The following is a 22,054-nucleotide window of genomic DNA, read 5'->3' on the forward strand; positions in this document are numbered from 1 at the left end:
CTTTGAATTGTCCTCCAGAAGAAACCCTCTGAGCTACTGTGACGCTTTGAGTTTGCTTTTTTGCATTTCCCGGCACGCCGCAGCGAAGGGCTGTAGTTACAGATAGGAAGGGATCAGGGCCAGCCAGTCAGGACCTGAGCTGCTCGTACGCTATTTTTATGAGACAACAACTCTTCATTACTTCCTGCTCTGCTTACTGGAAAGTGGCAGTAAAGAGCAGCTGGGGAAAAATTGCTTGGAATTTCATGAGACTGTTGAATATAATCCTCTTAAGAATTTACCCTGCCAGCTCTTACTTCTCTTTAACTGGTACTTGTCCAGGGATTCCTTATAATTACTTCCTTATAAATCCATAATACTGACTAAGAGAGGAGTAACCATCCAGGCCCAGAGTGATCTGGGAGCATCCAAACTGAAAACATCTTCCTCGCCAGCAGAGGACCTCCTCTGATCTGCAATGGCAGTTTTATGTGTTTCCACCCTTCTTCAAGCCTGTGTTAGAATATCCTGTCCGCTGTAGCAACTGTCACAACCAAGGGGATTTCATAACGCAGCAAACGTTAGGGCTCCTTGTGTTTTAAAGAAGTATATATTCATCTTGGTTTATTTGTGGTTTGCTTCAAAGTTCTCTTTAATGTCTTCTCTGCGATGTTGGCTTCTCTCTTTGTTTTCCCCTTTTCTTTGAACGCGGAACATGTGGTCTCATTTAACAAATTTCACATTAAAGAGGCTGGTACCGAGAAAATTAATATCCTTGTAGGAACTCATTTGGTTGGTTTCCAGTTTTTTTTGGTTAAGTGGTGCAAGACCCAGGTAAAACTTTCCAAAATGTTTCTTTAGTTTATCTTTTTAGTAGCATGTCACATCTTAATTGAAAATGCTCCCCAAAGATTTAAAATAAATACTGGTAATATTTTTGATTTTGACGCTGAAAATTAAAGTTTTCCTTACAATTGAAGGAAGGTGACCTTTTTTTCAGTAAAAAAGATGGAAAACTGAAGATAAGCCCATTTCAAAGTGCAGACAGTGGAATGAAGTGAGCGTAAAGCCTTGAAAGGGCAGGGCAGTAACAGGAAGGGGCTGGAGGTGGGAAGGAGCTCTGGGAAGGAGGAGGGTCTGCTGGTGCGTAGTGACCATCCTGCAATGCCCCTGGAAGGTGTCTGCCCGTGTGGACGGGCTCTGGGCAGCCAGGGTTCGGGTCACCCCTTCAGCTGATAATTTGAGACAGAGGATAGCAGCCTAAGGGAGGTGCTGGTGCTGCAGCTCCTCCCTGGGGACACCCTGGTTTGTTTGACTTTTGCTGTCCTCTGCAATTGCACGTGTTTTGCATCCTTCCAGCTTGTTCCGCAGGACAAATGCCTGCCTGTGCACTGAGTTCTTCCCTGGTTTGCTTCTGTGCAAATCCTTTCCCTTCTGGGTAAGTGAGCACGGCTTGAGCGGTAGTTCTGGCTTTACCACTGCTACTGTCTTGCCTTTTTTATTTTCCTCTGCCCATTGCATAAAAGAGAAGTGACTGTTTCCTCTCTGGTGCTGCTACTGTTGTGCTATCAAGGTTACTCTCTTGTTTGTTTCCCCCCCCCCCGTGCAGTGGCCTCTCGGTGCCCGGTATGGCCCGATATCCCTCAGCGTTACTTTCCTGCTCTTGGTTGTGAGGCACAACTCACTTTTGCTACCCAGCCCCAAGGAGTGAGCAACGTGGGCTCGCTTAGAGCAGTCACCCAGGTTCTCCCTGCACCCTGGCCACCTTCAGCAGGGACCGGAGCAGGCTGCGGCTTGACAGGTGTGCGTTGCCATGAAAGAAGGAAGAGTGATGAGTGTGGGTGATAGGAGCAGGGAACAGTGCCTGGGCTGCTTTGTGGTTGCACATTTGTTAACAGACTCCTCCTTAACAGATTCTTTACAAGCGTATCTTATCGTGGTTGCTGTGGGAGTGACAGCGGGGGGACTCCAAGCTACTGGTCAGGGAGAGGAGATGGGGTGCATGGAGCACACAGCTCCTCACCCCATGGGGCTCTGCCTCGGGTCTGTGTGGGGGAAGAGGCCCAGCAAGTGGGACAGAGGGGTACAGGGCACCCACGGAAGGGAAAGCTGTCATGGTCAACACAAGTAGTGACAGAGGCAGTGCTGCTCTGACAGCCTTTTCCTTCTCTTCTGACTATGTCCCAGCAAAAATGCTCTCTGACCACTTCACCCCGAGGAAGTGCAGTCCCCTGGTTGCTCCCAAGCCATGGAGTTGTTTTCTATGAGATCTACTAAGCTTGTCCTTTGCATCTTCTCCAAAGCTACCAGGAATCACTGAGACTCCTGCAAATGGACATCTCCTGTTGCTGCTCCACAGTAGTTCAAACCGTGCATCCTGTCTGTCCCTTTCCCTGAGCTTGCTTGAGCGAACTTGTCCCACAAACAGTTGTATGGGGACAGCGGAGGGCTCAGAGGACTGCAGCAAAAGGACGAAGAAATGAGGGTCAGGATTGGAAAGGATGGCAGTTCCTGAAGCTGGTGATAGCAGTGGAGAAGATGTGACACTGAATGACAGCATGAGTGTTGGCTCGGGGGTAATTTGCCAACTCTGACGTGTGTTCTCCTTTAAGCCTTGCATGCAGGAGAGTGCTAGCAAGGAGAAAATGCAGCGAACAGAGCATCCAGCTGTGACAAAAGTAGAAAACAACCCTCAAATCACTGGTTGGGAGCTTTAGCTTAGTCCTGGGGGTGTCCTTGTATTCGCTTCTCACCTGAGCAGCTGTTAGTTAAACCTCCTGCCAGTAGGTCCTGTGCAAAGGAAGGAGAAGCTGGCCTGAAGCTGCCGCTTTCCCAGAGAGATACAGGAGTTAAAATATCTTATAGGCATGTGCCTCCTCGGCACTGATCGCCAGGGTTTCTGCAAATGTCCTTCCTCACGAGTGTGCGTGTCCCTGCATGTAGCATGCAGCTTCATGCCCGGATTTCTCCTGCCTAGAATGGGATAGGATTTCGAGCCAACCCATCCAGCCCTGAATGCTCCTGTTTCAGGTTACTTTGATTTAGCTCACACCTCCTGGGAATTTGGGGTTTCTTTGGCTGTCCTAAAATCAGCGGGCTGGTGGGGAGGGCAGTTAGAAACTGGTTATGGTTGAACAAGCTCAAACCTCTCAGGTATATTAGACTGCGGGTCTTTCGCCCTGTTTTCTTGCGAAGCATCTGTCAGGTGCTCTCGCTCCGGTGACCTGCCCTGGTCTGGGGCTGCGAGATGCTGGTCAGGCACAAGGGACGGCGGAGTTGGGATTGGGGCTTGGCCCACGAGCAGCTTTGCAGCATGCTTTCGCTTTGCATTCCACCTCGTTTGTGTGAACCTTTTCCCCAGCGTCCCCTCGCATCTCCGTTACGCTTTTATTTCTACTTTGGCTTCCGTGGAGGGAGGACGAGCGTGTCCCTGAGCTGAGCTCGGGCTCGGCGGGCATTGCCAGCAGGTGTCTCTCCAGAACAAGCACTGGCCCAAAGGGCTGCTTGTCTTGAGATTTACCTTGGGGTTTTCACCTTTTTCCTCAGCCAGCAGAGAAGGGCTCTGACGCTGAGCTCCTCTTGGTACTTCTCTGAAGGCACTGGGCTGAGCGCGGGTAGCAAACCTGTCTGTGGCTGCAGGAGCATGTTAAACCTACAGAGATGGCCCGGAGACAACGAACGTGAAAAGATGCTGCTGCTTGCATTTGGAGCCTGACAAGGGTTGATAGAAGCAGATTTCAAGCTCATTTCTAATGCTTATTAACACTTTTCTAACACTCTTTAAGCCCGAGGCGTGCCATCAGCTTGGCAGGACACCCGACTGCTTTGCACTTCGTATCTCTGTGCCTGTGACTGCAAACACAGCAGTGTGCTTTGCCTCTGTGGCTAATTCCCGGTAGCCCTGAAGTGGCTGCAAGTAGAAATGATTTACTGGTGGGTATGCTGGCAGAGGTGTTAACGGAGACTGCAGGTCTCCGAGCCGGTGCCTTTTACACCACCAGCACTGACTCAGAGGTGGAGTGAGGCTATTTTGGGGGCAAGACCTCAGACACCGAGCACGGCTTCCTGCTCATCCATTAGCTTCCAGAGTGACCTTGAGTAAATTAATTAATATTTCAGCACGGCCACTTCCCACCTTAGGCTTGCACTGAAGAGTCCATGGCATTTTCTGTTTTCTGTGTGTTTTAATTGTAGTGTGCCCTACTTCAAATGTGGGGCAAGGTCTGGAAGAGGGCACACTGCGAGACACACCGCAGGGATTCGTGTCTGATGTGAGTAACTTTTTTTCTCTCAGTAACCTCAATTTCCTCACCAAGCATTTCTCATGTAAATAGATGACACTAATGGAAATGAGAACACCGCATCTGTGTGGGATGGAGACAAATTTGGATTTTAAGACATCCCAACCCCTCCTTTTTAGAAGGGAGTGGAAAAGGCTGAAGTGGTCGGCCTAGTAACAAAGGGGTTTTACATTAGGACGGGCAAATGTCTCCAGCCCTGAAAGGAAGGGTGCAGAGCCACGTCAGGAGCTGGTGATGCCCGAGGGGAAGGTATACTGGGGGGGACGGGGTTTCCAGAGGGGGGCTGGCATAGGACTGTGTTTCTGGTAGAACAGCCTACTAGACTGTAGCTGGCTTTCTGGTAGGAGAACCAGACTGGCCTTCTGGTAGGAGAACAGCCCATGGAGCTGCAGCGATGGTCAGGTCTGCGGCTGGTTGCCTACAGACTTTCTGGGGTCCTCTCTGATGCCTTTGCCCTGTCCTCCAAGCTCAAAGAAGCTGCACGTGTCACAGTCAGGGGAGATACAAGCATGTACTGCTGAGAAAATATTTGGAGAAGCCCTTGGAAATCTTGGGGACCTGTCGAAACCAGCTCTGCATAGCCCCTGCTCCCCATCGCCTGTGCTCAGAGTTAAGCTCGCTCAGCGGGGCCCAAGGCCCCTTTAGCCCTTTGCAGCCTTTTCCAGGACAGAAGCAAGCCCCAGGGCAGGGAGAAGTGCAGATGCTCCCCCTCCCTCTGTTGATTCTCCCTGGAGGCATTTTTGCATTACCTTTAAAAGTCGCAGAACTAGAACAAAGTGCCTCTATTTTGTTTCAGGATGCCATTCAAGTGACGTCCCAGAAGCTACCCAGGGTGAGGAAGGGGGTGTTTCTGCGTATTCTCTTTCCTGTCCCTTTCTTTAAGACTGCTGCTTGTTCCTTCTCCTGAAATCCCTTCTGTCTCATTGGCTTCTACCTGGTCCCCACGCCCATGGAAACTTTTTTGTGTTTCCTCCTGGCATCTGCAAATACAACCACATGGCCTGAAAACAGCCAGGCTTTCCGGGGACAGCGGGGTGCCAGAACACTGAAATCTCCTTCTTTCCCAGCATTTAGTTTTGGTTTAATCGCAGGGAGAAGTAAAGATCCAGGCTGCAAATCACAAAATGGTCAGTCATAGGCCACATCTATCTGAGAAGCATGGGTGCTTTAAAAAAAAACAAAAAAACCCTGGTTTTTTGTTTGTTACTTCAAAGCAATGTGGTGAAACACTGCAGACCTTTCTGTAGATGTATCATTATTTGCCTTAGCTTAAATCTGGCTCCGATCATGCTGGGCTGATCCAAATATGCCTGCGGGGAGATCTGTGGCTGTTTGACTCTGTGGATCAAGGGGGATCTTTGATGTTGGACAGGTGAACTTCCTGGGCCAGAAAAGTCTTCAGAAGACAAGTCGCGTGTCCTGGGTAGCTCCTGCACTGCCCTTCTGCACAGCCCTGTCCCTCTATCTGCTTAATTTTGTATGAGTCAACACTGGCGCATTAGCAGCAGCAGCTAATTTCCTCCCGGTTTATCCGACACCTCTCCTACTAGGACACTTTGCATTTCTACAGCGTCTTGCAATAGAGAAGACCCAAGCATTGTAACGTGTTATCCAACCTGTACCCTGGCCCCAGGAGGTGGAGAACTTGTATAATCCCCATGCAATAAATATTACAGGAATATAGCGATGATTTTCCCAAAATTAGGTGGCAGCTGTTCTAAGAGCTTAGATACCGTCTGCACCTCTCTTTAAAAGATTTCTCTTCTGCTGTGCCTTTTAGAGGCTGTAGTGGTGGAGGGCTCTTTGGATATAACACGGGATGGGCTGCAAAGGGCAAGGAGAGCTCCAGGGCTGCGGCACTCGTACACCGAACGTCTGCAGGTGATAAAAGCTGGTGTGAGCCCACAGTGATCACCACTATACTTTTTCCCTTCTGTCTGCCAAGAGAGCCAAAGAGATGGGAAAACAATACAGCTTTGTCCCTCGCTTTTGGTGTCTGGAGACCAAAAAAACCCTCATAGCATGGGGATTGTGTCTCGTCTGGAGGAAGGTGGCTGCTGCGATGCGCTGCTGAGGCCTAAAGAGCAATGATGGGCAATTCACAGTCGCGCCGTTCCTCAGCCCAAACCCTTGTACAAATGGCATGGGTGATCCAGAAAGTTTTGAATTACTTTAGCGTGGGACTTGCACATGCTAAATTGTCTCATCCCTTTTACCTCTAAGGATTGGACCCCGTGAACCCTAAGACACACCTTTCAGGGTAAAAAACACCCTATAAATGGTTCTTTAACTGAATTCAGTTCAGTTGTTCAGTCCTTTCCTAACCAGCTAGCTTTAATCTTACCCCGTACCCAGAGGTGTGGGGAAAACTGCAAAGCTGTTCTCTGAAGAATGTTATCTGTTGCCAATATCTTACGGACAAACAGTGCTGTGGGAATGATGGTTCCCACTGGCACCGGTGGCCACATGAGGAAATGGAAAAAGCTCAGACCGCTGCAGAGGTAACAAGGTGGATTTTACCCAAGGGCTCAAAACAGGGTGCTGTGCTGAAATCCCCATGATGAGGCTAAAATCTTGGCTGGAAGGGAGAGCATCCTGTTTGCCTTTATGTTAAGAAGTGGAAGGGATGAAAGAGAGTAATAAATGGGGGGGGGCGTGCAGAAAGCAGGATTGATGCACATCCTGGAGGGACAGGGTTATCAGCTTGGTCCAGGAAGCCAAACCGCATCTTTTGTGCCAAGTTCCCTACCCGTTTCCATGCAACACCCTTTTTTGCAGGGAGTTAGGATGTGGCTGTGAATACTCCCTTCAGCCCGAGGGACTGTGTGTACAAGAGATCAGCTAGCGGGATAAATTCTGCCCGCTGGGACCAGCTTAGAGCTGAAAGAACTTGGTTAAAGTCTGCAGGGACGTAGAGTAGTGCAAAGGAGGGCAGAAGCAGGCTTGTTTCTCCTCGTGCATGGCCTCTGCCGGGCCATCTGGGCAGAGCATCCCCAGTACAAGGTACCGGCGGTACCAAGGATGGGAGAAAGGAGACTCGTAGGGGTAAGACACCCAATGGGTGCCTGGGCTTGGGCCCTGCCTCTGCTCCCACATGGCCTGGGAATATTCACAGGGGCACCCACAGCCTAGGGAGGAAGGAGACGGGCTCCTCTGGGGCTCAGCTTACCTGGCCCCAAAGCAGAGAGCCAAAAGCTGTTAGCTGAGAGGTACGCCAAAAGCACCTCTGGCTGCCGACGCCGCTGCGGTACAGCTGTGTGACCATACAACTTCATGCAGAAGACACTTGTGTCTCTGCATGTGGGGTAAACGGGCCGAACGGGGTGTGTTCCCACCATACTCTGCTTTTCCCAGGTTGTTTGTGGGTTACAGTGGGTTTTTTCTGCTCTCCTTGCATTTTCTTAAGGGCTTGTGGTGCTACGCTGAGCTGCACGGGGTTGCAGGCTGCTGCAGCAGGATCCCAAAGCTCAGTCCCAAGATAGCATCTCTTTCCATCCATTTACATGCTAAACTGCTCGAAACAAAAAACTCGCCAGTGCTTTTGCTGTACGAAGGGGCCAAAGTCAGCTGTGGTGTAAACAGGTGCCTCTCTAACAAACGCAGCCAGTTACAGCAGAGCTGCAAAGGCCCCCGCCTCCCCTCTGAGCACATCCTTCTCTGGTTAATTAGTGAGTTTTATCACACAGGAGCCTCCCTGTCTCTCCCTGCATTTGTTTTCAGCTGTCGCTGGGCAGAAGGCACAGCAGAAAACGTGGGGGATGGACAAGTCATACGTGAAACTCTGTAAGAAACCAGAGAGGCATCCGATTGGGTTTGTTTTCATTGGCAGGACCAGACCAAGGACCTCTCCTTGATGCCCTGCATGGCACTACAGACCTCCCTGGCCTCTCTGCCCGTTGGAACAGCCTAAGGAAAGTCCTGGCTGTTGCCTTTTGGAGCTTGCCAATTCTTTATATTATCTATACAATATCTAGCAGCGCGCACGCTGTTTATAGTAACCTACCAGTGTAGCATGAGCTAGTCTTTGTGCCAAACCAACAGGTCAGGACACAGCCCTCCAGAGGAGAAAGAGAGCAGCAAATGCCTCTGTATGCTAATGGCAGTGATGCAAATATGCCGGGCCTGCGTTATAAAGCAGCCTTATGAAACAGCATCCATTCCCAGGACCTGAGCACGGGGCCAGATCTGATCTGGCAGTCTGACCGTGCATCTGCGGGAAGCGCAGCTCTGCCGATCCAACAGGTTCCTGCTTCCTCGCCGAGTGGGAGGATGCTCCAGGTTCTGCAGGGTTAGCCAAGGATCTGGTTTCAGGCACTGCACAGACCTGCTGTGTCTGAGCTCCCGACACGGAGGCATCTGCAGTTGCGGAGCCTTCCCTGCTCGGGGGTCCCCATGGCCGGCCGGCGAGGGAGAGCTCCGCTTTTGGAAGCATCTTACGAAGCATCAAGCTCCCTGTTTTTCCTGTTAGCCCCGTGGTACTTTCTGAAGTGCCAGAGCTTGTCCGTATCGGTGGCTGCGACACTGGGAATCTTTGCACAGGGCAGCTATCGCTCATGGGTGGCACGTTAGCGCGTGATCTGGAAGCTCTAGAATGAAAAGGCTCTCATTGAGGTTGGGGGCAGCCAGAGGTATGAATGGTCTGTGGCAGCAGGCAGCCGCTTTACTGATAGCGCGGCGGCAGCTGCTAGTAGGTGTCACGAGGCTGAATTCCTCCTCGGCACGCTTAATATTTGCCGCTGGCTCAGCCCCAAGTGCTCACATTCCTCTTTTATTAGCTGAAGACACAACCCACTCTAGAAGAGCAAATAAAAACCTGACCCACCTCCTGGGTTGCGCAAGGCCTGAGTACATCATGAAACACTGCGTGTTTGTGTCGGGCATGCCAGGGAGCAGGCGGTCTGTACAGTACCACACTGTCTGCTGGGCAGGCACCCGGGAGCTGCTCAGCGGAGGATAATCAGGGTATTGAGGAGCTGCAGGGGAAGCTCCTGGGTAGAGCTGTTTCTTTTTTTCCTTTACCAGAGCTGGAAGAAATATTGCCAAATTATTTTTCACCGAACAATCCAAAATGTTGTTTTCTGAGCTTCCCATAGCTGGTAATGATGTTTTTTGAATGTCAGAATACATTTAGTAAGATTGGGGGAACCTTGATTTAATTAAGCGAACTGATGAATTTGCTTTACTTGAGGACCAAAAACACTCAGAATGAAAAGTTCCCCGTTTTTTTTGGTTGTTATTAGCTAACAAGCTTTTGTTCCCGATGTACTTGGCCGTATCCAACAACCCATTTCCATTTAAGCAAATGTTCCTCTGAGCAAGCTCTGAGCAGTTACTCCAGGCAGGGAGAGAACTTGCGCTCAGCAGTGCTGAAGCAGCAACGAAAAAGGACGGCTGGAGTCGCCAAGCAGGCGCTACGGCATCGGAGGCGGCAGCTCCCTCTCTGCAGCCCCCCTCACCCCGTCGCTAACCCCCCGTCCCAAAGACCCTGCGGCGCAGACGCGAGGGCTGCAGGGTGGTAAGGCAGCTCTGCGGCCAGGGCTGAGCCCAGCCGCCTCGCGTTTCCAGCCAGCAGCACCCAGAGCAGAGCCTGCTCCTCCCAGTAGCTCCAGTCAGGGCTGAGCTGAGCCTACACGTTCCCCGTCTTACCCACCGCTGGGTTTTCATCTGCGGGAACCAACAGGAATGTTGGCTTCCTATTTTTCTTCCAGCCCTGTTTCCAGTTGGAGTATTAAATTTCCGAGGCTTTGAATAAAAGGGTCACCTGCAAGGCAGTGTCGGAGGGGAGCCGGGATAATCTGAAGCTGGAATCTCGGGTGGGAAAGGGGACGTGAAGAAAGAAGCTGAAATGGCACCGAGGGAGCAGTGGGGGAGGACGAGGGAGTTATTCAAGATGGGGAATTAATGTCTCAGGTGCTGCTCTGACTCAGACCTGCCCAGGGCTTTCTTGCAGTGGCCTGGGGAAGCAAACGGCAACAGCGCATGGGAAAACTGCACTGCCTTTCACCCCCCTTCTGCAGGGGGGCTGTGGCTCCCTGTTACTGTCCCCTTGCACTGGACAAACGCATCCAGGGGCGCTCGCTCCTCTGGGCAGCTTTCGGTCTGTCCCGGCAAAGGGCAGGAGCAGGGGAAAGCAGTGCCCAAGGGTGCAGTGCGTTGGCCATGGTCGTGTAGCTGGTTGGAGACAGACACAGCTGTGTGTCCCTCTGCCCTGTCCTCTGGAGGTCTTGGGCAAGCAGAGCAGGTCCCTTGGGAGGAGCGGGATGCGCAGGAAACACTGGACCTGGGAAAATCCCTGTTGGGTCGGCGCTGGTTCCCTCGGTCCCCCTGTCATTTCCCAAATGGGAATCTGCAGGGCAGTTTGAAGGAAGTGGTTCCTCCTCTCTATGACAAGGAGTCTTGATCTTTGCTAGATCTCAGACTTTCTTTCCTGTGGGATGACAGCTTTAAAGGAAACGGCGGTTCAGTCAGTCGGGTGGGAAGTTGCTTTACCCAGAATCGCAGCCTCGCTGCTCTACTGATGTCAAGGTAGGCCTGCTTCAGGGCATGGGCTGGGCTCAGCTGAGCCAGCCGTGCCTAAACCAAACACCCGGCCTTCCCGCCGAACTATCGAACCTCAGGAACTGTCTCCATGAATGCCAGTGCTTTCCATTTTTAGTTTCTGCTAAAAGACACAGAGAGTGTATCTGCATCTGAGGGGCATGCTGGCGAGTGGCACCATTCAGATGCGTCCCAGATCCTCTTGGGTTCAGGCATGTGCACAGTCCTCTCGACCTGACCGTGTAGTTGAGCACGCTCGATTTCTAGCCACCACTCTTGTATCTTACAGACAATGCCAGCGTGTGTTAAATCCACGCACAAACCCGCCTCTAGATGGCTGTGGGGAAGGAAGAGTACCTCCGTGCCCCCGTTGATAACTGTGTGACTGCCACCTGCCTCCAGCTGAAATAGTGAACAAGCTCATGGTATGGGCATGCAGTAACTAATAGTAAGTTATAACCCTTTTGTTGGTCATACACCCGAGTTGTCAATAGTAAACGCACATTTACAGTGCAGCTATAGGGAAAGCAAGCCTGTCTTGAGTCAATGTTTCTGTCTCTCTGCTCCTGGGGCTGTTCTTGACTTGGCACAACTCTTGTCTGTGACAGGTATCGCATAGCCGCGACCCCAAGGCCCGGCTTCATGCTGTGCTCACCCGGGGTGCGGGAGAGCCGGTGCAAGGAATTACAGTCAAGGGGCTGGTGAGTCTCATCTCGGAGACCTCCCCGCATGGCCGGGGGCTGGAGGCCCCGTTGGGAGACAAGGGAGGTCTCTGGAGACCCCCAGGAGCTGGTTTGTGACCATTAGACATAATTTACTCCTTCACTATCAGTGTATTCTGCCTAGCCAGGGCCAGCGTCCTCTGCCAAGCCTCTGCTGGTGGCTCCTGGGTGCAGCCAGTGCCGGTGGAGCCTCCTCTCCCCACGGCTCCCCAGGCAGATGATACCTGTCCAGGGCCATGGCGGGCAGGCGGGAACGGCTCTTCTCTTTGTGTTAGTGCCCCGTGTCCTGTTACAGCGCCGAAGCCCCTCTTGGGTTACGGGGGGCAGTGTCAAGTGACCGTGCCTCGCAGGCTGCCGCTGCTCAGCACCACGTTTCTCCAGCCTCACTCGTGCTACTGGCAGTTTCTCTTGCTCCAAAATCCTTTTTCCAGCCCTGTACCCTGACAGGTTTTGGGCTGACGCCCAGAAATGAGTGTGTCAAGGTTGGGGTGGGCAGGTTGGAGCCAAGCGGTTGGGTCTTGCGGGTTTGGATGCGAGACGAGCGCTGCCCTCCTGCCAGGCTGGTGTCTCGCACCTCTGCGGTGCATCTCCACCTCCCACCTCTCTGCTCTGCGGCCCTGCGGGTTTCGGGTCTGCCAGGCACTTCTGTGCCCCAGCACTTGACGTGAGGGGCAAAGACACCCAAAGGAGCTGGCGAGGGGCGCTGGAAAGCAGCTGAGTGCCGCAGGGACAGACACGGTAGCCGAACAGAAACAGGCTGCTCTGAAGGCTGCTGCAGAGCCATTTCCCTTCCCACAGCCTCACGAGAAATCCACTGTAAGCATTAAACTGCCCTTGACTCTATGCAGCTTCTCATGGGTACGCTGCCTAATCCGTCCCGAGAGCCAGCGCTGTCTGATCAGCCGTGAAAGCAGCTTAGGTGAACGCCTGCAGAATCCCCCTGGGTGTCACCACAGAAAGGGGTGGCAGAAGCCTGCGGTGGGAAGCACTCTGCACAAACACTTCCTTCCAGCCCTTCCCTTCGCCTCTGCCGGTGCCACACTGGTTTCTCCTCCGCAGGCTTTCATCTAGGCTCAGAACAGACACCAGTAAGCGGAGAAGCAGCTTAATTTATTTATGGTATGCATTAACATTTATTCAGCTCGTTGCTGTGCATTGAGTAAGGTGGCAACTTGATAGGTGCCAGCCATTCCCCCTGCTGCCGGTGGAGCTGGGGCTCGCACCGTGCAGGCAGCCACAGACTCTTCCAGAATGTGGAGCTGAGCAAATGTGATGACTGTTTGCTAAGGGGGGGAGGAGAGGATGAGTATCCTGCTCGCATGACAGCCGGGAAGCTCCACCAAGGGCAGCTGAGCATCTAGAAAGTGTATCCAACTCGGATCAACTCTGATAGGGATTGAGCCGGGGGAAGATATCTCAGGGCTTTAAGGCAATTTCTTTGCAGAATTCCCTGGTGACCTTCCCTCCCCATCACCAGCCGCAAGGCTGTCCCCTGTGCGGACCTGCGTGGCCCTGTGAGTTTTACACCATGACCTTGAACCCCCCCTGAACAGATTCCCCCCACCTCTGTCATCCGGCCGGCTTTGTGCACAGCCTGGAGCTGCTGCTCTGCCTCAGCCTCACCATGATGCTTTCAAATATCACTCTCCAGCATCTCACCCGGGGTGGCTTTAATACCTCCCTGTTGATACTGGGACCCCAGATAGCACTCGTGTCCCTGGCACCCCTCTCGTCTCAGGCCAGTAAGGAAGTCTCAGGCTGGGTTAGCATTTAGAGCCCAAGTACCTGAGCTAATGGTTCAGTACATGCCCTCCTTCCTCCCATACCTGCTTTGTGGTGAGAGGCACTCTGTTGTAGAAAAAACATCTTAAGAAAGCTAAAACCAAGGCCTCGTTCACCTAGGAATAATATTTAGACATCTGCGTGCATTGGAGCATCTGCGTACGTTACCTAGCGAGCTTTAAATGCAGCAGATGTCTGTGTGCTGTAAATTTGGGAGTCGTTGCACTCGTTTCTTTGGAGACCTGGCAGCATACACAGGCTGAGGGTCCAGCCTGATTACACTGGAGAAAAATGGAGATATGAAAAGTCTTGTAAGCTCTGAATGTCCCTTAGCAGCATCGTAATCAAATAATCAAGGCCAGCTCAGCTTGATGTGATTTGTTTCATTATGAAACGTAATTCTCCCTGGAATTTTAGTTCTTGCCTGCCCTCCACCCCCAAATGTGCCAGCTCACAGCAGAAATTCATGTTAGGGGAGGGAGGAGCCGAGTGCGAAGGGGACCCAGACATTTAAATATTGGTCTAACACATGCTGAGTGTCCTTTGATAAAGGCATGCTGAATTAACAGGGCGGTTTCAAGTTCTGCCAGGCAAAAACCCTGTGGATGTACTCGCGCAGTGCTGGGCTGCGCCTGCCAACAGCCGCTGGTGTATGCAGTAAATTCTTGCAAACCTCATACTGCGCTTCAGAGGCAGCAGGGAAATAATGGGCAGCGGATTTACTCCTCTTGAGGATTTGGCCCATGGACTTACGGTCCTCATTTAGCACTTGCTGGAATGTGGTCGGAGAGGTCCCATCCCTGGTGAAATTTGCTTTTGGGGTGTGTCTATGCAAAAAAAAAATTAAAAGGTGTAGCTCGGTGTTGAAAATGACTTATTTGAGAAACTGTGTTTGTTTTAAAGGCAGTTTGCAGCCTTTCCCTTTGCTAGCTTTTGCGGTGGAGGATTACGGGGTAGTCCCTACTCGCCATGCCGAGGCACCAAGGCAGCTTTGCGCTCACACTGAGATCCCACCCTGAAACCCTGATAATTCGGAGCCCTGGGTGCCTCCATCCGTGGGTGCTAACCTGCGCATCTGCCCTGCTTCCAACACAGTTGTCAGCTCTCGTTTTCATTTTTCCAGGTCTCTGTACAGCTCTCTATTTACCTTGCAACTATAATCTTTCTGCCCCCAATCAGATCTGCAGCAGTTTTCAGTGCACAGCCGAAGAAACGATGCCCTTAGAGGTAGGAGCTCATCTGAACTAGCAGTCCTGTGTGCAAAGTAGAGCAGCACCCAAACATTTCCGCGCCTCATCCTCTTGCTTCTTCCTGGGCTTATCCCGTGTCCTTTCGTCTCCAGACAAGCGACTGACAAGTGTCTGGAGGCTCAAGCCTCCACTTGGCACCTGCCCATCGTGCGGCATCGAGGCCACAAATAGCCCTGGCCAGTAACACCAAATTTTTGTCCTGCCTTTACTCCCGTGTTTCACTACTTTGCAGCTAATCAGAGTTAACAATGACTTTAATACTTCATCCACAAGGTACAGCCCCAGCCTTCCCACCAGCACCCACTTCTCCCCAGGCCAAGACGGGTCACTCGTGGGACGCTGCTCCTGGCCACTCCACACTGATAAACCTCCAGGCAAAACCGTTCAGCAACCGAAGTCACTTCCCAGGTACAAGCACAGCTGCCCTCACCTCGTAACCGCAAAGGGAGATTTCTGATCAAATATAAACTCTCCAACAAGGGGCACGCACAGCCTGTTCGTATCCAATGAAAGCATCAACCAGGCAAATTGACAGCTCTCAGATGGGAGTTTGCAGGCTTGGACTCCCTGAAAGCTGCTCGTGTTCCCCCAGACAAACCCCCATCTTTTTATCCAGGGAGTAACTGAGGGAGGTGACTTCTCACACGACTTTCTGCTTGTCCTGCCTACCCCACGGGCCAAGTCTTCACCTGGGATATGTTAAGAGAGCTGCTAAGATCAGGAATAACTGTCATTGGTACCCAAGTTTTCTGTACTGCTCTTCACCTGGTGACTCACTGGCTCCTCTGGAGCTGGAGTGGTTTATAAACAAGCTGCAGATCAGGCTCCGCACAAGCACCATCCTGCCAATTCCCTCTGCTTCCCCAGAGCCAAAGGGCACTGAGTTTTCATGGTTCACTGAGTAGTTAAAAGAGGATAATCATTAACCTGCTGAGGACAGTCTTTCTTTTGTTAGCCCTTTATCGGGTTATCTTGCTAACATAACTGGAGAGGATCTAGGTGATGGGAGGGGGCGAGGGGAAGCAATGTTCTGCATAGCTTGTCTGTTCTCACAAAAACACAGCTCTCCCCAGGGCGGGAGGTGGTGGCACAGGGGTAGGGTGCATTTTGCTGCCATGTCAGGCCAGCCTGTTTTGTGTGGAGGTCTGGATTCACCTGGCTTTGAGTCCCAACCTGAAACTCGCCAACAGCCGCGTCCAGGTCTCCAGAGATGCCTTTGCTATAGGAAACTTAGATGTGTCTGTGGCACGACTTACCGTACAGGTCCTTTGCACTCAGCTTGGAGGCTCCGTCCGCTCTGCCCATGCTGCCACTGTAAAAGAAGGAAGGTACAAATAAGTCGTCAGCTCCCAGATGTTTTTAACATCTGCTTTCGCACTGCAGCTCACACGATAATCGGCGCAGCAGCCCTGCGGCTCTCCCGAGAGGGACCAGCCCTGCCATCCTCATCACGTCCGTCAGACATGGAATGACTCCAAATTACCAGGCAAAGCGTTTGCTTGTGCCGGCGCAAAAAAATTAAGATCCCTTATGAATGGACCCTGTTGAGATGTACTCCTTGAAGGCAGGTGCTCAGATGTGGAACATATCCCATGTCAAAATGTGGAAGGATGTAATTGTGTGTAAACGTTTGAGTTCTGGGATGTCAGGTCTCCAGGCATGGGTTACATCCCCTGTAGGGCCACCCTCCCGTTCCTGGGTTGTGCGTAGGAGTGCACAGCCAGGAGATAATTGTGTTTTCTCCGGCTCAGGCCTGGCAGGGGAGGATCCAAGCAGGACCTCAGGGTTTCAGGCGCTGTGGTCAGGCTGTCCTGCATGGTGCAGTGAGCCAGGGGGTGGCCGATGGCTCCTTTCTGCTCTGTCACCATGTCCCCTGAGGGCAGGCGGTGGTACGTGGTGCTCATACACCTACACCCTGCTCTCACCAGGAAGGAGGGGGAGAGCTGGTGGCTCTGGCTTCATCGGGAAGGTGCCACGGGCTGCCGTAGCCCCCAAGCCGCAGGTGGAGAGGCTCCTGGTGTTCATCTCCCCGCATCTAATGTGGCATTACCGAGCCACAGCGTGCAGGGCACGTCAGGGGTGAGGCGGGGATGCTGGCTACGGCCACAGCTTGTCAGGTGCCCAGGAAGGCTGAAACAAGCACCAGGGACTTGGGGGGAAATGGGACCCCTCAGAGCATCCCTCTGGGTGGTAGGAAGGAGTGGTGGTGCCAGCTGCGAGACGGAGGAAGCCCACCACGGAGATCCTTACTTTGATGAGCCAGGGTTGCTGCTGAGGGATCCCTTGAGACTCATGTCGCTTCGCAGGACGGGCAACTGCAGGAAGCAGAGGAGACAGGGTTAGCAATGAGAAAACCCTCTATCAGGTGATTTATCTGTGTGCGTGCTCTGACTTGGGGTCTCCAAGCAGCAGGGTGGGCAGATGCGAGCAGTCAGGTTAGCACGGCCAGGTTTCCTTGCCGCTCTCTGCCTCGTGGCTCAGATGCCTCTCACAGCTCTGCCCTGGGCTGAAGATGACACATCCCAGGATGCCTTTCCGAAACCTGTTTCCCCCCCTCCTCTCTCGCCCGTCCCTTCCCGGCACACCCTGACTTTGTGGTATTTCAGCACGTCTTTTTCTAGCAAAGCAGCCCTGCCTACAGTTTAGTAGGGACCGATGTGGCCTTTGCCTTTATGGTCTGTCAGAAGCCATTAAAAACACGCGGATCCCTGTGGCCACGTACTCATGACTGTAAATGTCCTGAGTCATTTTTCATGCCCGTAGTGCCATTGTCTTTTGTTATGTGGCAATTTTAAGCTCTGTACCAGCTGTTAAACTATCCTTACCACAGTATTGCCCGTGTAGAGAAAAGTGAGATAATTGTGAGTGCTGCTTCCCTGGCAGCATAAGGATGGAGAAAAATGTACTGTGATGGCTAAGTGCCTGCTGAGAGGCAGGCAGGCTCAGTTCACAGATTTTTTTCCCTCCTCTTTCAGATGAGAATTATAAATAATGTGAGAAAAGATGTGAGAGAGATCCAGGCACTGTTCTGAGAGCAGAATGGCAAGGGAGGAAAAAAAAAGGAGGGAAAACAAGGTATAATAAAACTTCAGGGGACGCTTTGTATTGGCATCCCAGATGTTCACCTCTGCTCTAGTGCCTGAGTTGAAGGAAAGCCAAGACAAAGTCTTTGAAGTTTTTTATTCAGTGCTGAAAAGCTCAGGGGGCAGCTGCCTGCGCGCTGGGCACTCAGCCCTCTGCTTCGCCTGGGTCCGACCCCGCGCACCTCACTCTAAGGTGGTCAGAATTCAAAGGTATGGCTTTAAAATACTCGTCCTTGGCCTGAAGGAAGAAATCAATCAGTGTCTTCAGTGGGATTTCCTGCGAGGGGACCTTTGAACGTGCTTGGTGTGTGCCGCGGGGCTGCTGTGACAGCCATCCCTGGCAGGCAGCGGAGCTGCCTCACAAAGGATTTTCTTAACGGAGCTTAGGCTGAATTGTGTGTGATCCCGGGGGAATGCTTCGGAGTCATCCCTGGCACCTGGGATTTCCCCTCTGGAGGCTGACTATCTCTGCTGCAGGGCTTGCTGTATCATCAGCACAGCTGCCCTAGATTCCTTACGTATGTGTTTTTATTCCTCGTGTTGGAAACGCTCGTTCGTGCTATTTTGCTCGGTGTGTTTCACCCTGAGGTGAGGGCAGATGCAGAGTTTTCTCCCTGCTGGTAACAAAACTGCTCATCGGTCGCAGGGGTATATTTTGTGGAGATCCGGCTCTCCGTGCGAAGCACACGGCTTGTGTGATGCTGCACGACACGACGGCATCCCGCTGACAGCATTGCACAGCCACACACGCGCGTGTACACACGGACCGTATGGGGGACCCCGGCACGTTTTGGGCTCAGCCTTACGGCTTTCAGCCGGCTTTGTGCCACAGTAATACTCCTCAGCACTGAGACGCTGCTGGAAATGACTTTGAAGTGCGTTTTGTAGATAGTATACTAAATTCTCCCTTTTTCATCTCTTCTGTGGTTGATACTAAAGCCCATGCGCACACACGCAGATATAAATTCATATACATGTTAGAATAGAAACTTGGTGTTCTGCCAGCCCCCCTGAATGTAATAAAACCCGTCCCTGTGCCCAAGATTGGGTACCTGTGAATTTTTCCTCTGTTAATAGCTGTCTGCTGGTTTCCTTTTACAGGCCTCAAACTGTTGCTATCTCCTGGATCTCTGTGTGCATTAGCATAAGATACCTAGAAAAGGGAACGTGCTCTAATAAACCCGGCTCTGGTCTGTTTACTTTACACCATCTGATCACTTTAGTCCTGTGGCTGATGATCATAGGAATGTTTCTGCATGTTAATGTAATATTTCTGGCTCCCTTTCACTTACTGCCCCAGGGCTGTGTCCTTAATGGACTGAAATCCAGGTTACTCCAGCGCGTAAGCGGCGCCGAGTTTGGCCTGTGGAGTTCAGAGCTTGCTCGCAGGCCGCGGCCGTGAAACAGCCGGAGGAACTGGGGACGCAGCCAAGGTCACCCTAGTTTTTGTTTCTCCTTCGTGAGCTTTGACCAAAAGGCTAACTCTGGGGATCTGCTCCTGCTGCTAGAGGAACCCGTCTGGTCGAACGCTGTCTGGCTGCCGGAGGAGCGGACCCCGTGGCAATGGCAGAGGTTGCTGCTCAGCTTCGTGCGTGAGGTGGGACCAGCCACAAAATGAGCCAATTCTTTGTCTCGTGGTAGTTAATAAAAGGACTGGCGGGATAAGCTGGGCTCCCTACCATGTACTTGGACTAGTGGAAACACCACCAGACCCTGCAGGCATCCCAATGACTTGTGAACGTGCTGCTGGAAATGTGCAGTGGGAACACCCACCTCCCACGAAACGGCAGAAAAATTTTGTGCTGCTCGCCGTCCCATTTACACCCTGATGCTCCAAAAGTCTTCCACCTGGCCGAGCGGAAGCTGTAATGCGTTAGCACCGCTGACGTTTCAGCGAGGGGCTGATTATGAATCGCTCCTTCCGACACGTCCGATGGAGCGATCCCTGGTTTGTAACGCAGTAAACCCCAGCGTCCCCCCTGCCTTCGCCCAGCGCCATCGGAAGGTCGTCCTCCCTCCCGGGGTGCCTGCATCCCAACGAGGCCGTGACACTGGAGGCCATGCGAGCGCCTGCCAAGTCAGCAGGTCCTTATCCTGCCGGGCTCCCTTCTTTTTATTTATTCATGCTATTTTCATTGTTTAACCTTTGCCTAGCTCTTACCGCTGCATTAAGGGCCATGTCTGTGTTCAAACGTGTTAATCGAAATGAGGGTGTGGTGTGATGCTGGCCAAGTTAAAGCAGGACAGAGCCTCATGCCAGAGCTTTTAATTAATTCAGTTTAAATTGCCTGATATTAATTGAATCCTAGCTGGCAGACTGGGGCGGGGGGCACATTCCTGAGGGGTTGGAGACTTTGTAATGATTTTGCTAAATCGAGAGACAACTGGACTTGAATAAGCCGAAGAAGGGGCTGAGAGTACTTCACCTCCAAATGTGGATGGGGCCAAAGATAAGACGGGAGAGAGGAGGTGAGGCCGTGGCCGAGCGGCTGGCTTTCCCCAGGTTCCCCCACCCCACACCCCGTGGGGGCATCTCTAAGAGCTCCGACGGTCTGCAACCTCTGACGTGCGCGTTGTCTTCTCCCCGCTGTCATTCCAGCTGCGGCTCACGCTTCCCCGATTCGAGGGTTCCTGATCTCCCTCTTATCTCCCTGCAGGGTGCGGCTGCTTTCTCCTCCTTCCCCAGCGGGGCGAGCACGCGTGGGAAGGGAAGCGAGAGGCAAATTTAGCCGTGCAGGGGTTGCCTTTGACTCAGCCTTACCAAATCCAGTTTGGAGACCATTACCCACTCTTTGGATGGTGCAGGGCAGTGTTTCTCTGTGGCTGGCCAAGCAAGCCAGCTAAGCCTTGCACCCGAGGGTGGTTGTTTAACAGGATGGGGGCTCCAGCAGCTAAGCCAGGCTCAAATTCCGGTCGTGGGGACAGACAGCAGTGCTACGCTTCTGCTGGGGGGACTTACAGGGAAGCTTTAACTGCCTGGCTAAAGCTTGGCACCGTGACCTGTCCCAGGCCAGGAGATCTCATGATCTGAAACAGAGGGCCTTAGGGAGGCCAGCAGAAGTCAGCGCTGAAGGACATGGAGGTGGGTGAAGTCATATTGTACTTTAAAGCAAAGGAAATCTCGCTCCCTGACTTTCCGGGCAGCCTTATCCTTGGAGGTCAAATATCCTCCTGAAGACGCACAGAGTCGTGATAGGAGCCTGACATTATTGTCTCTGCTAATTTTCCGTACTTTTATAGCAAATGGAAGCGGGCCATACATTGTTTTGACTTTCTTTGAGTCTCTTTGAAGAGGGAGCTGCAACGTTGCAAGGGTGGAGAAGCTGTATGGGAGGGGAAAGAATAATGGCTCTCTCTTCTCTTTGGGCTGATTGCTGCTATTGTCGTCCATTATTTTTATTAGGTGTACTTCTCCCTCGTCTGCTGTGGTCATACAGTTTTGTTCTTACAGCGCGTGGAAAGGGATTGTGAGAATTTCTGGACTTTGGGTGAAAATTGGACAACCTGAAAATGTTAAATACTAGTGTCTGTTTTAGGGCAATTATTATTATTATCATCACTGTTAATAGCAGCATCTAGTGTCTGTGAGTGTTTTCCATCATGGGTCTAAGAGTACCTTCAAGAGTGTGATCAGGTAGAGTGGGCTGGAGAAACTTTGTTGGTATCAGAGGCTGTTAGAATACGTGATTGTAGCAGCAGCAAAATGCTGAGCAAAACACAACTTTTGCTGGAACAACAGTAGAAAAGTATGGCATAAACCCCAAAATCTTAAAAATTGACAAGTCACCTAGAAGTAATAGTACGGTTTTCCTAGCACGGTCTAACCTGTTTCTAACAGATCTTGTCTTTGTTTCCATCGGTCATCCCCCTGAAATCTGTGCGGTGTGACAGGACTTCCAAATTCCCCACAAGCTAGTACTGAAACACGTTCTCCTACCTGGAGCTGTGGTAGCGCTACTGATAGTTTAACCGATGTGTCACAGAAAGGGGTTAAATAAGGTTTGATGTCTGCAGCCTAAAGCGTTTCTTGACTGGGTTGGACCCCCTGGAATGATGCCAACCTGCAAAGTGGTCCTTTACGCCCCATCAAGTCAACCCAAAGGTGGTGGTGGGGAACGGCTTCACTGAAGCACTGGAGGACGTGGCGAGGGAAGTGTCTGCATCAAGGAGGTGACGGGGTTTGGGCACTGGTGAAATCCATGTGATGGAAACGCTGCCGGGGGTGCTGCCTGGGGTGGGAGGGTGCTGCTGTCTCTGCAGGTAGCCTCTGCCAACTGGATGGGTCAGGCAGGAGTGCTAGATTAGCAAAAGCCTCGGCACGTAACATAAAGCGTCAGTTAGAAACATTAGCTGGCGACCACGTGATGTTATCTTTTAAACTTCCCAGGACAACAAAGCGC

At 52.0% G+C, this 22,054-nt stretch overlaps 1 protein-coding gene and 1 long non-coding RNA gene across 2 annotated transcripts in view; one reads left to right on the top strand and one right to left on the bottom strand.

Annotated features, from left to right (window-relative positions):
• The window catches only part of EPS8L2 (EPS8 signaling adaptor L2), a 62,992-nt gene that overhangs the window by 25,248 nt on the left and 15,690 nt on the right, over positions 1-22,054 (bottom strand). Inside the window, exons 2-3 of the mRNA XM_075755619.1 lie at positions 16,822-16,886; positions 15,828-15,883 (exon numbers count right to left, since the gene is read on the bottom strand). Coding sequence (XP_075611734.1) covers positions 15,828-15,883; positions 16,822-16,865 — 100 coding nt within the window. The 5' untranslated portion in view covers positions 16,866-16,886. The remainder of the gene's footprint in view (positions 1-15,827; positions 15,884-16,821; positions 16,887-22,054) is intronic.
• LOC142602193 (uncharacterized) overlaps positions 1-22,054 on the top strand; it is a 53,827-nt gene that overhangs the window by 24,884 nt on the left and 6,889 nt on the right. The gene's annotated exons all lie outside the window — the stretch shown is intronic.

The sequence above is a fragment of the Balearica regulorum genome, chromosome 5 (assembly GCF_011004875.1).
Source record: "Balearica regulorum gibbericeps isolate bBalReg1 chromosome 5, bBalReg1.pri, whole genome shotgun sequence".
Taxonomy (NCBI): domain Eukaryota; kingdom Metazoa; phylum Chordata; class Aves; order Gruiformes; family Gruidae; genus Balearica; species Balearica regulorum.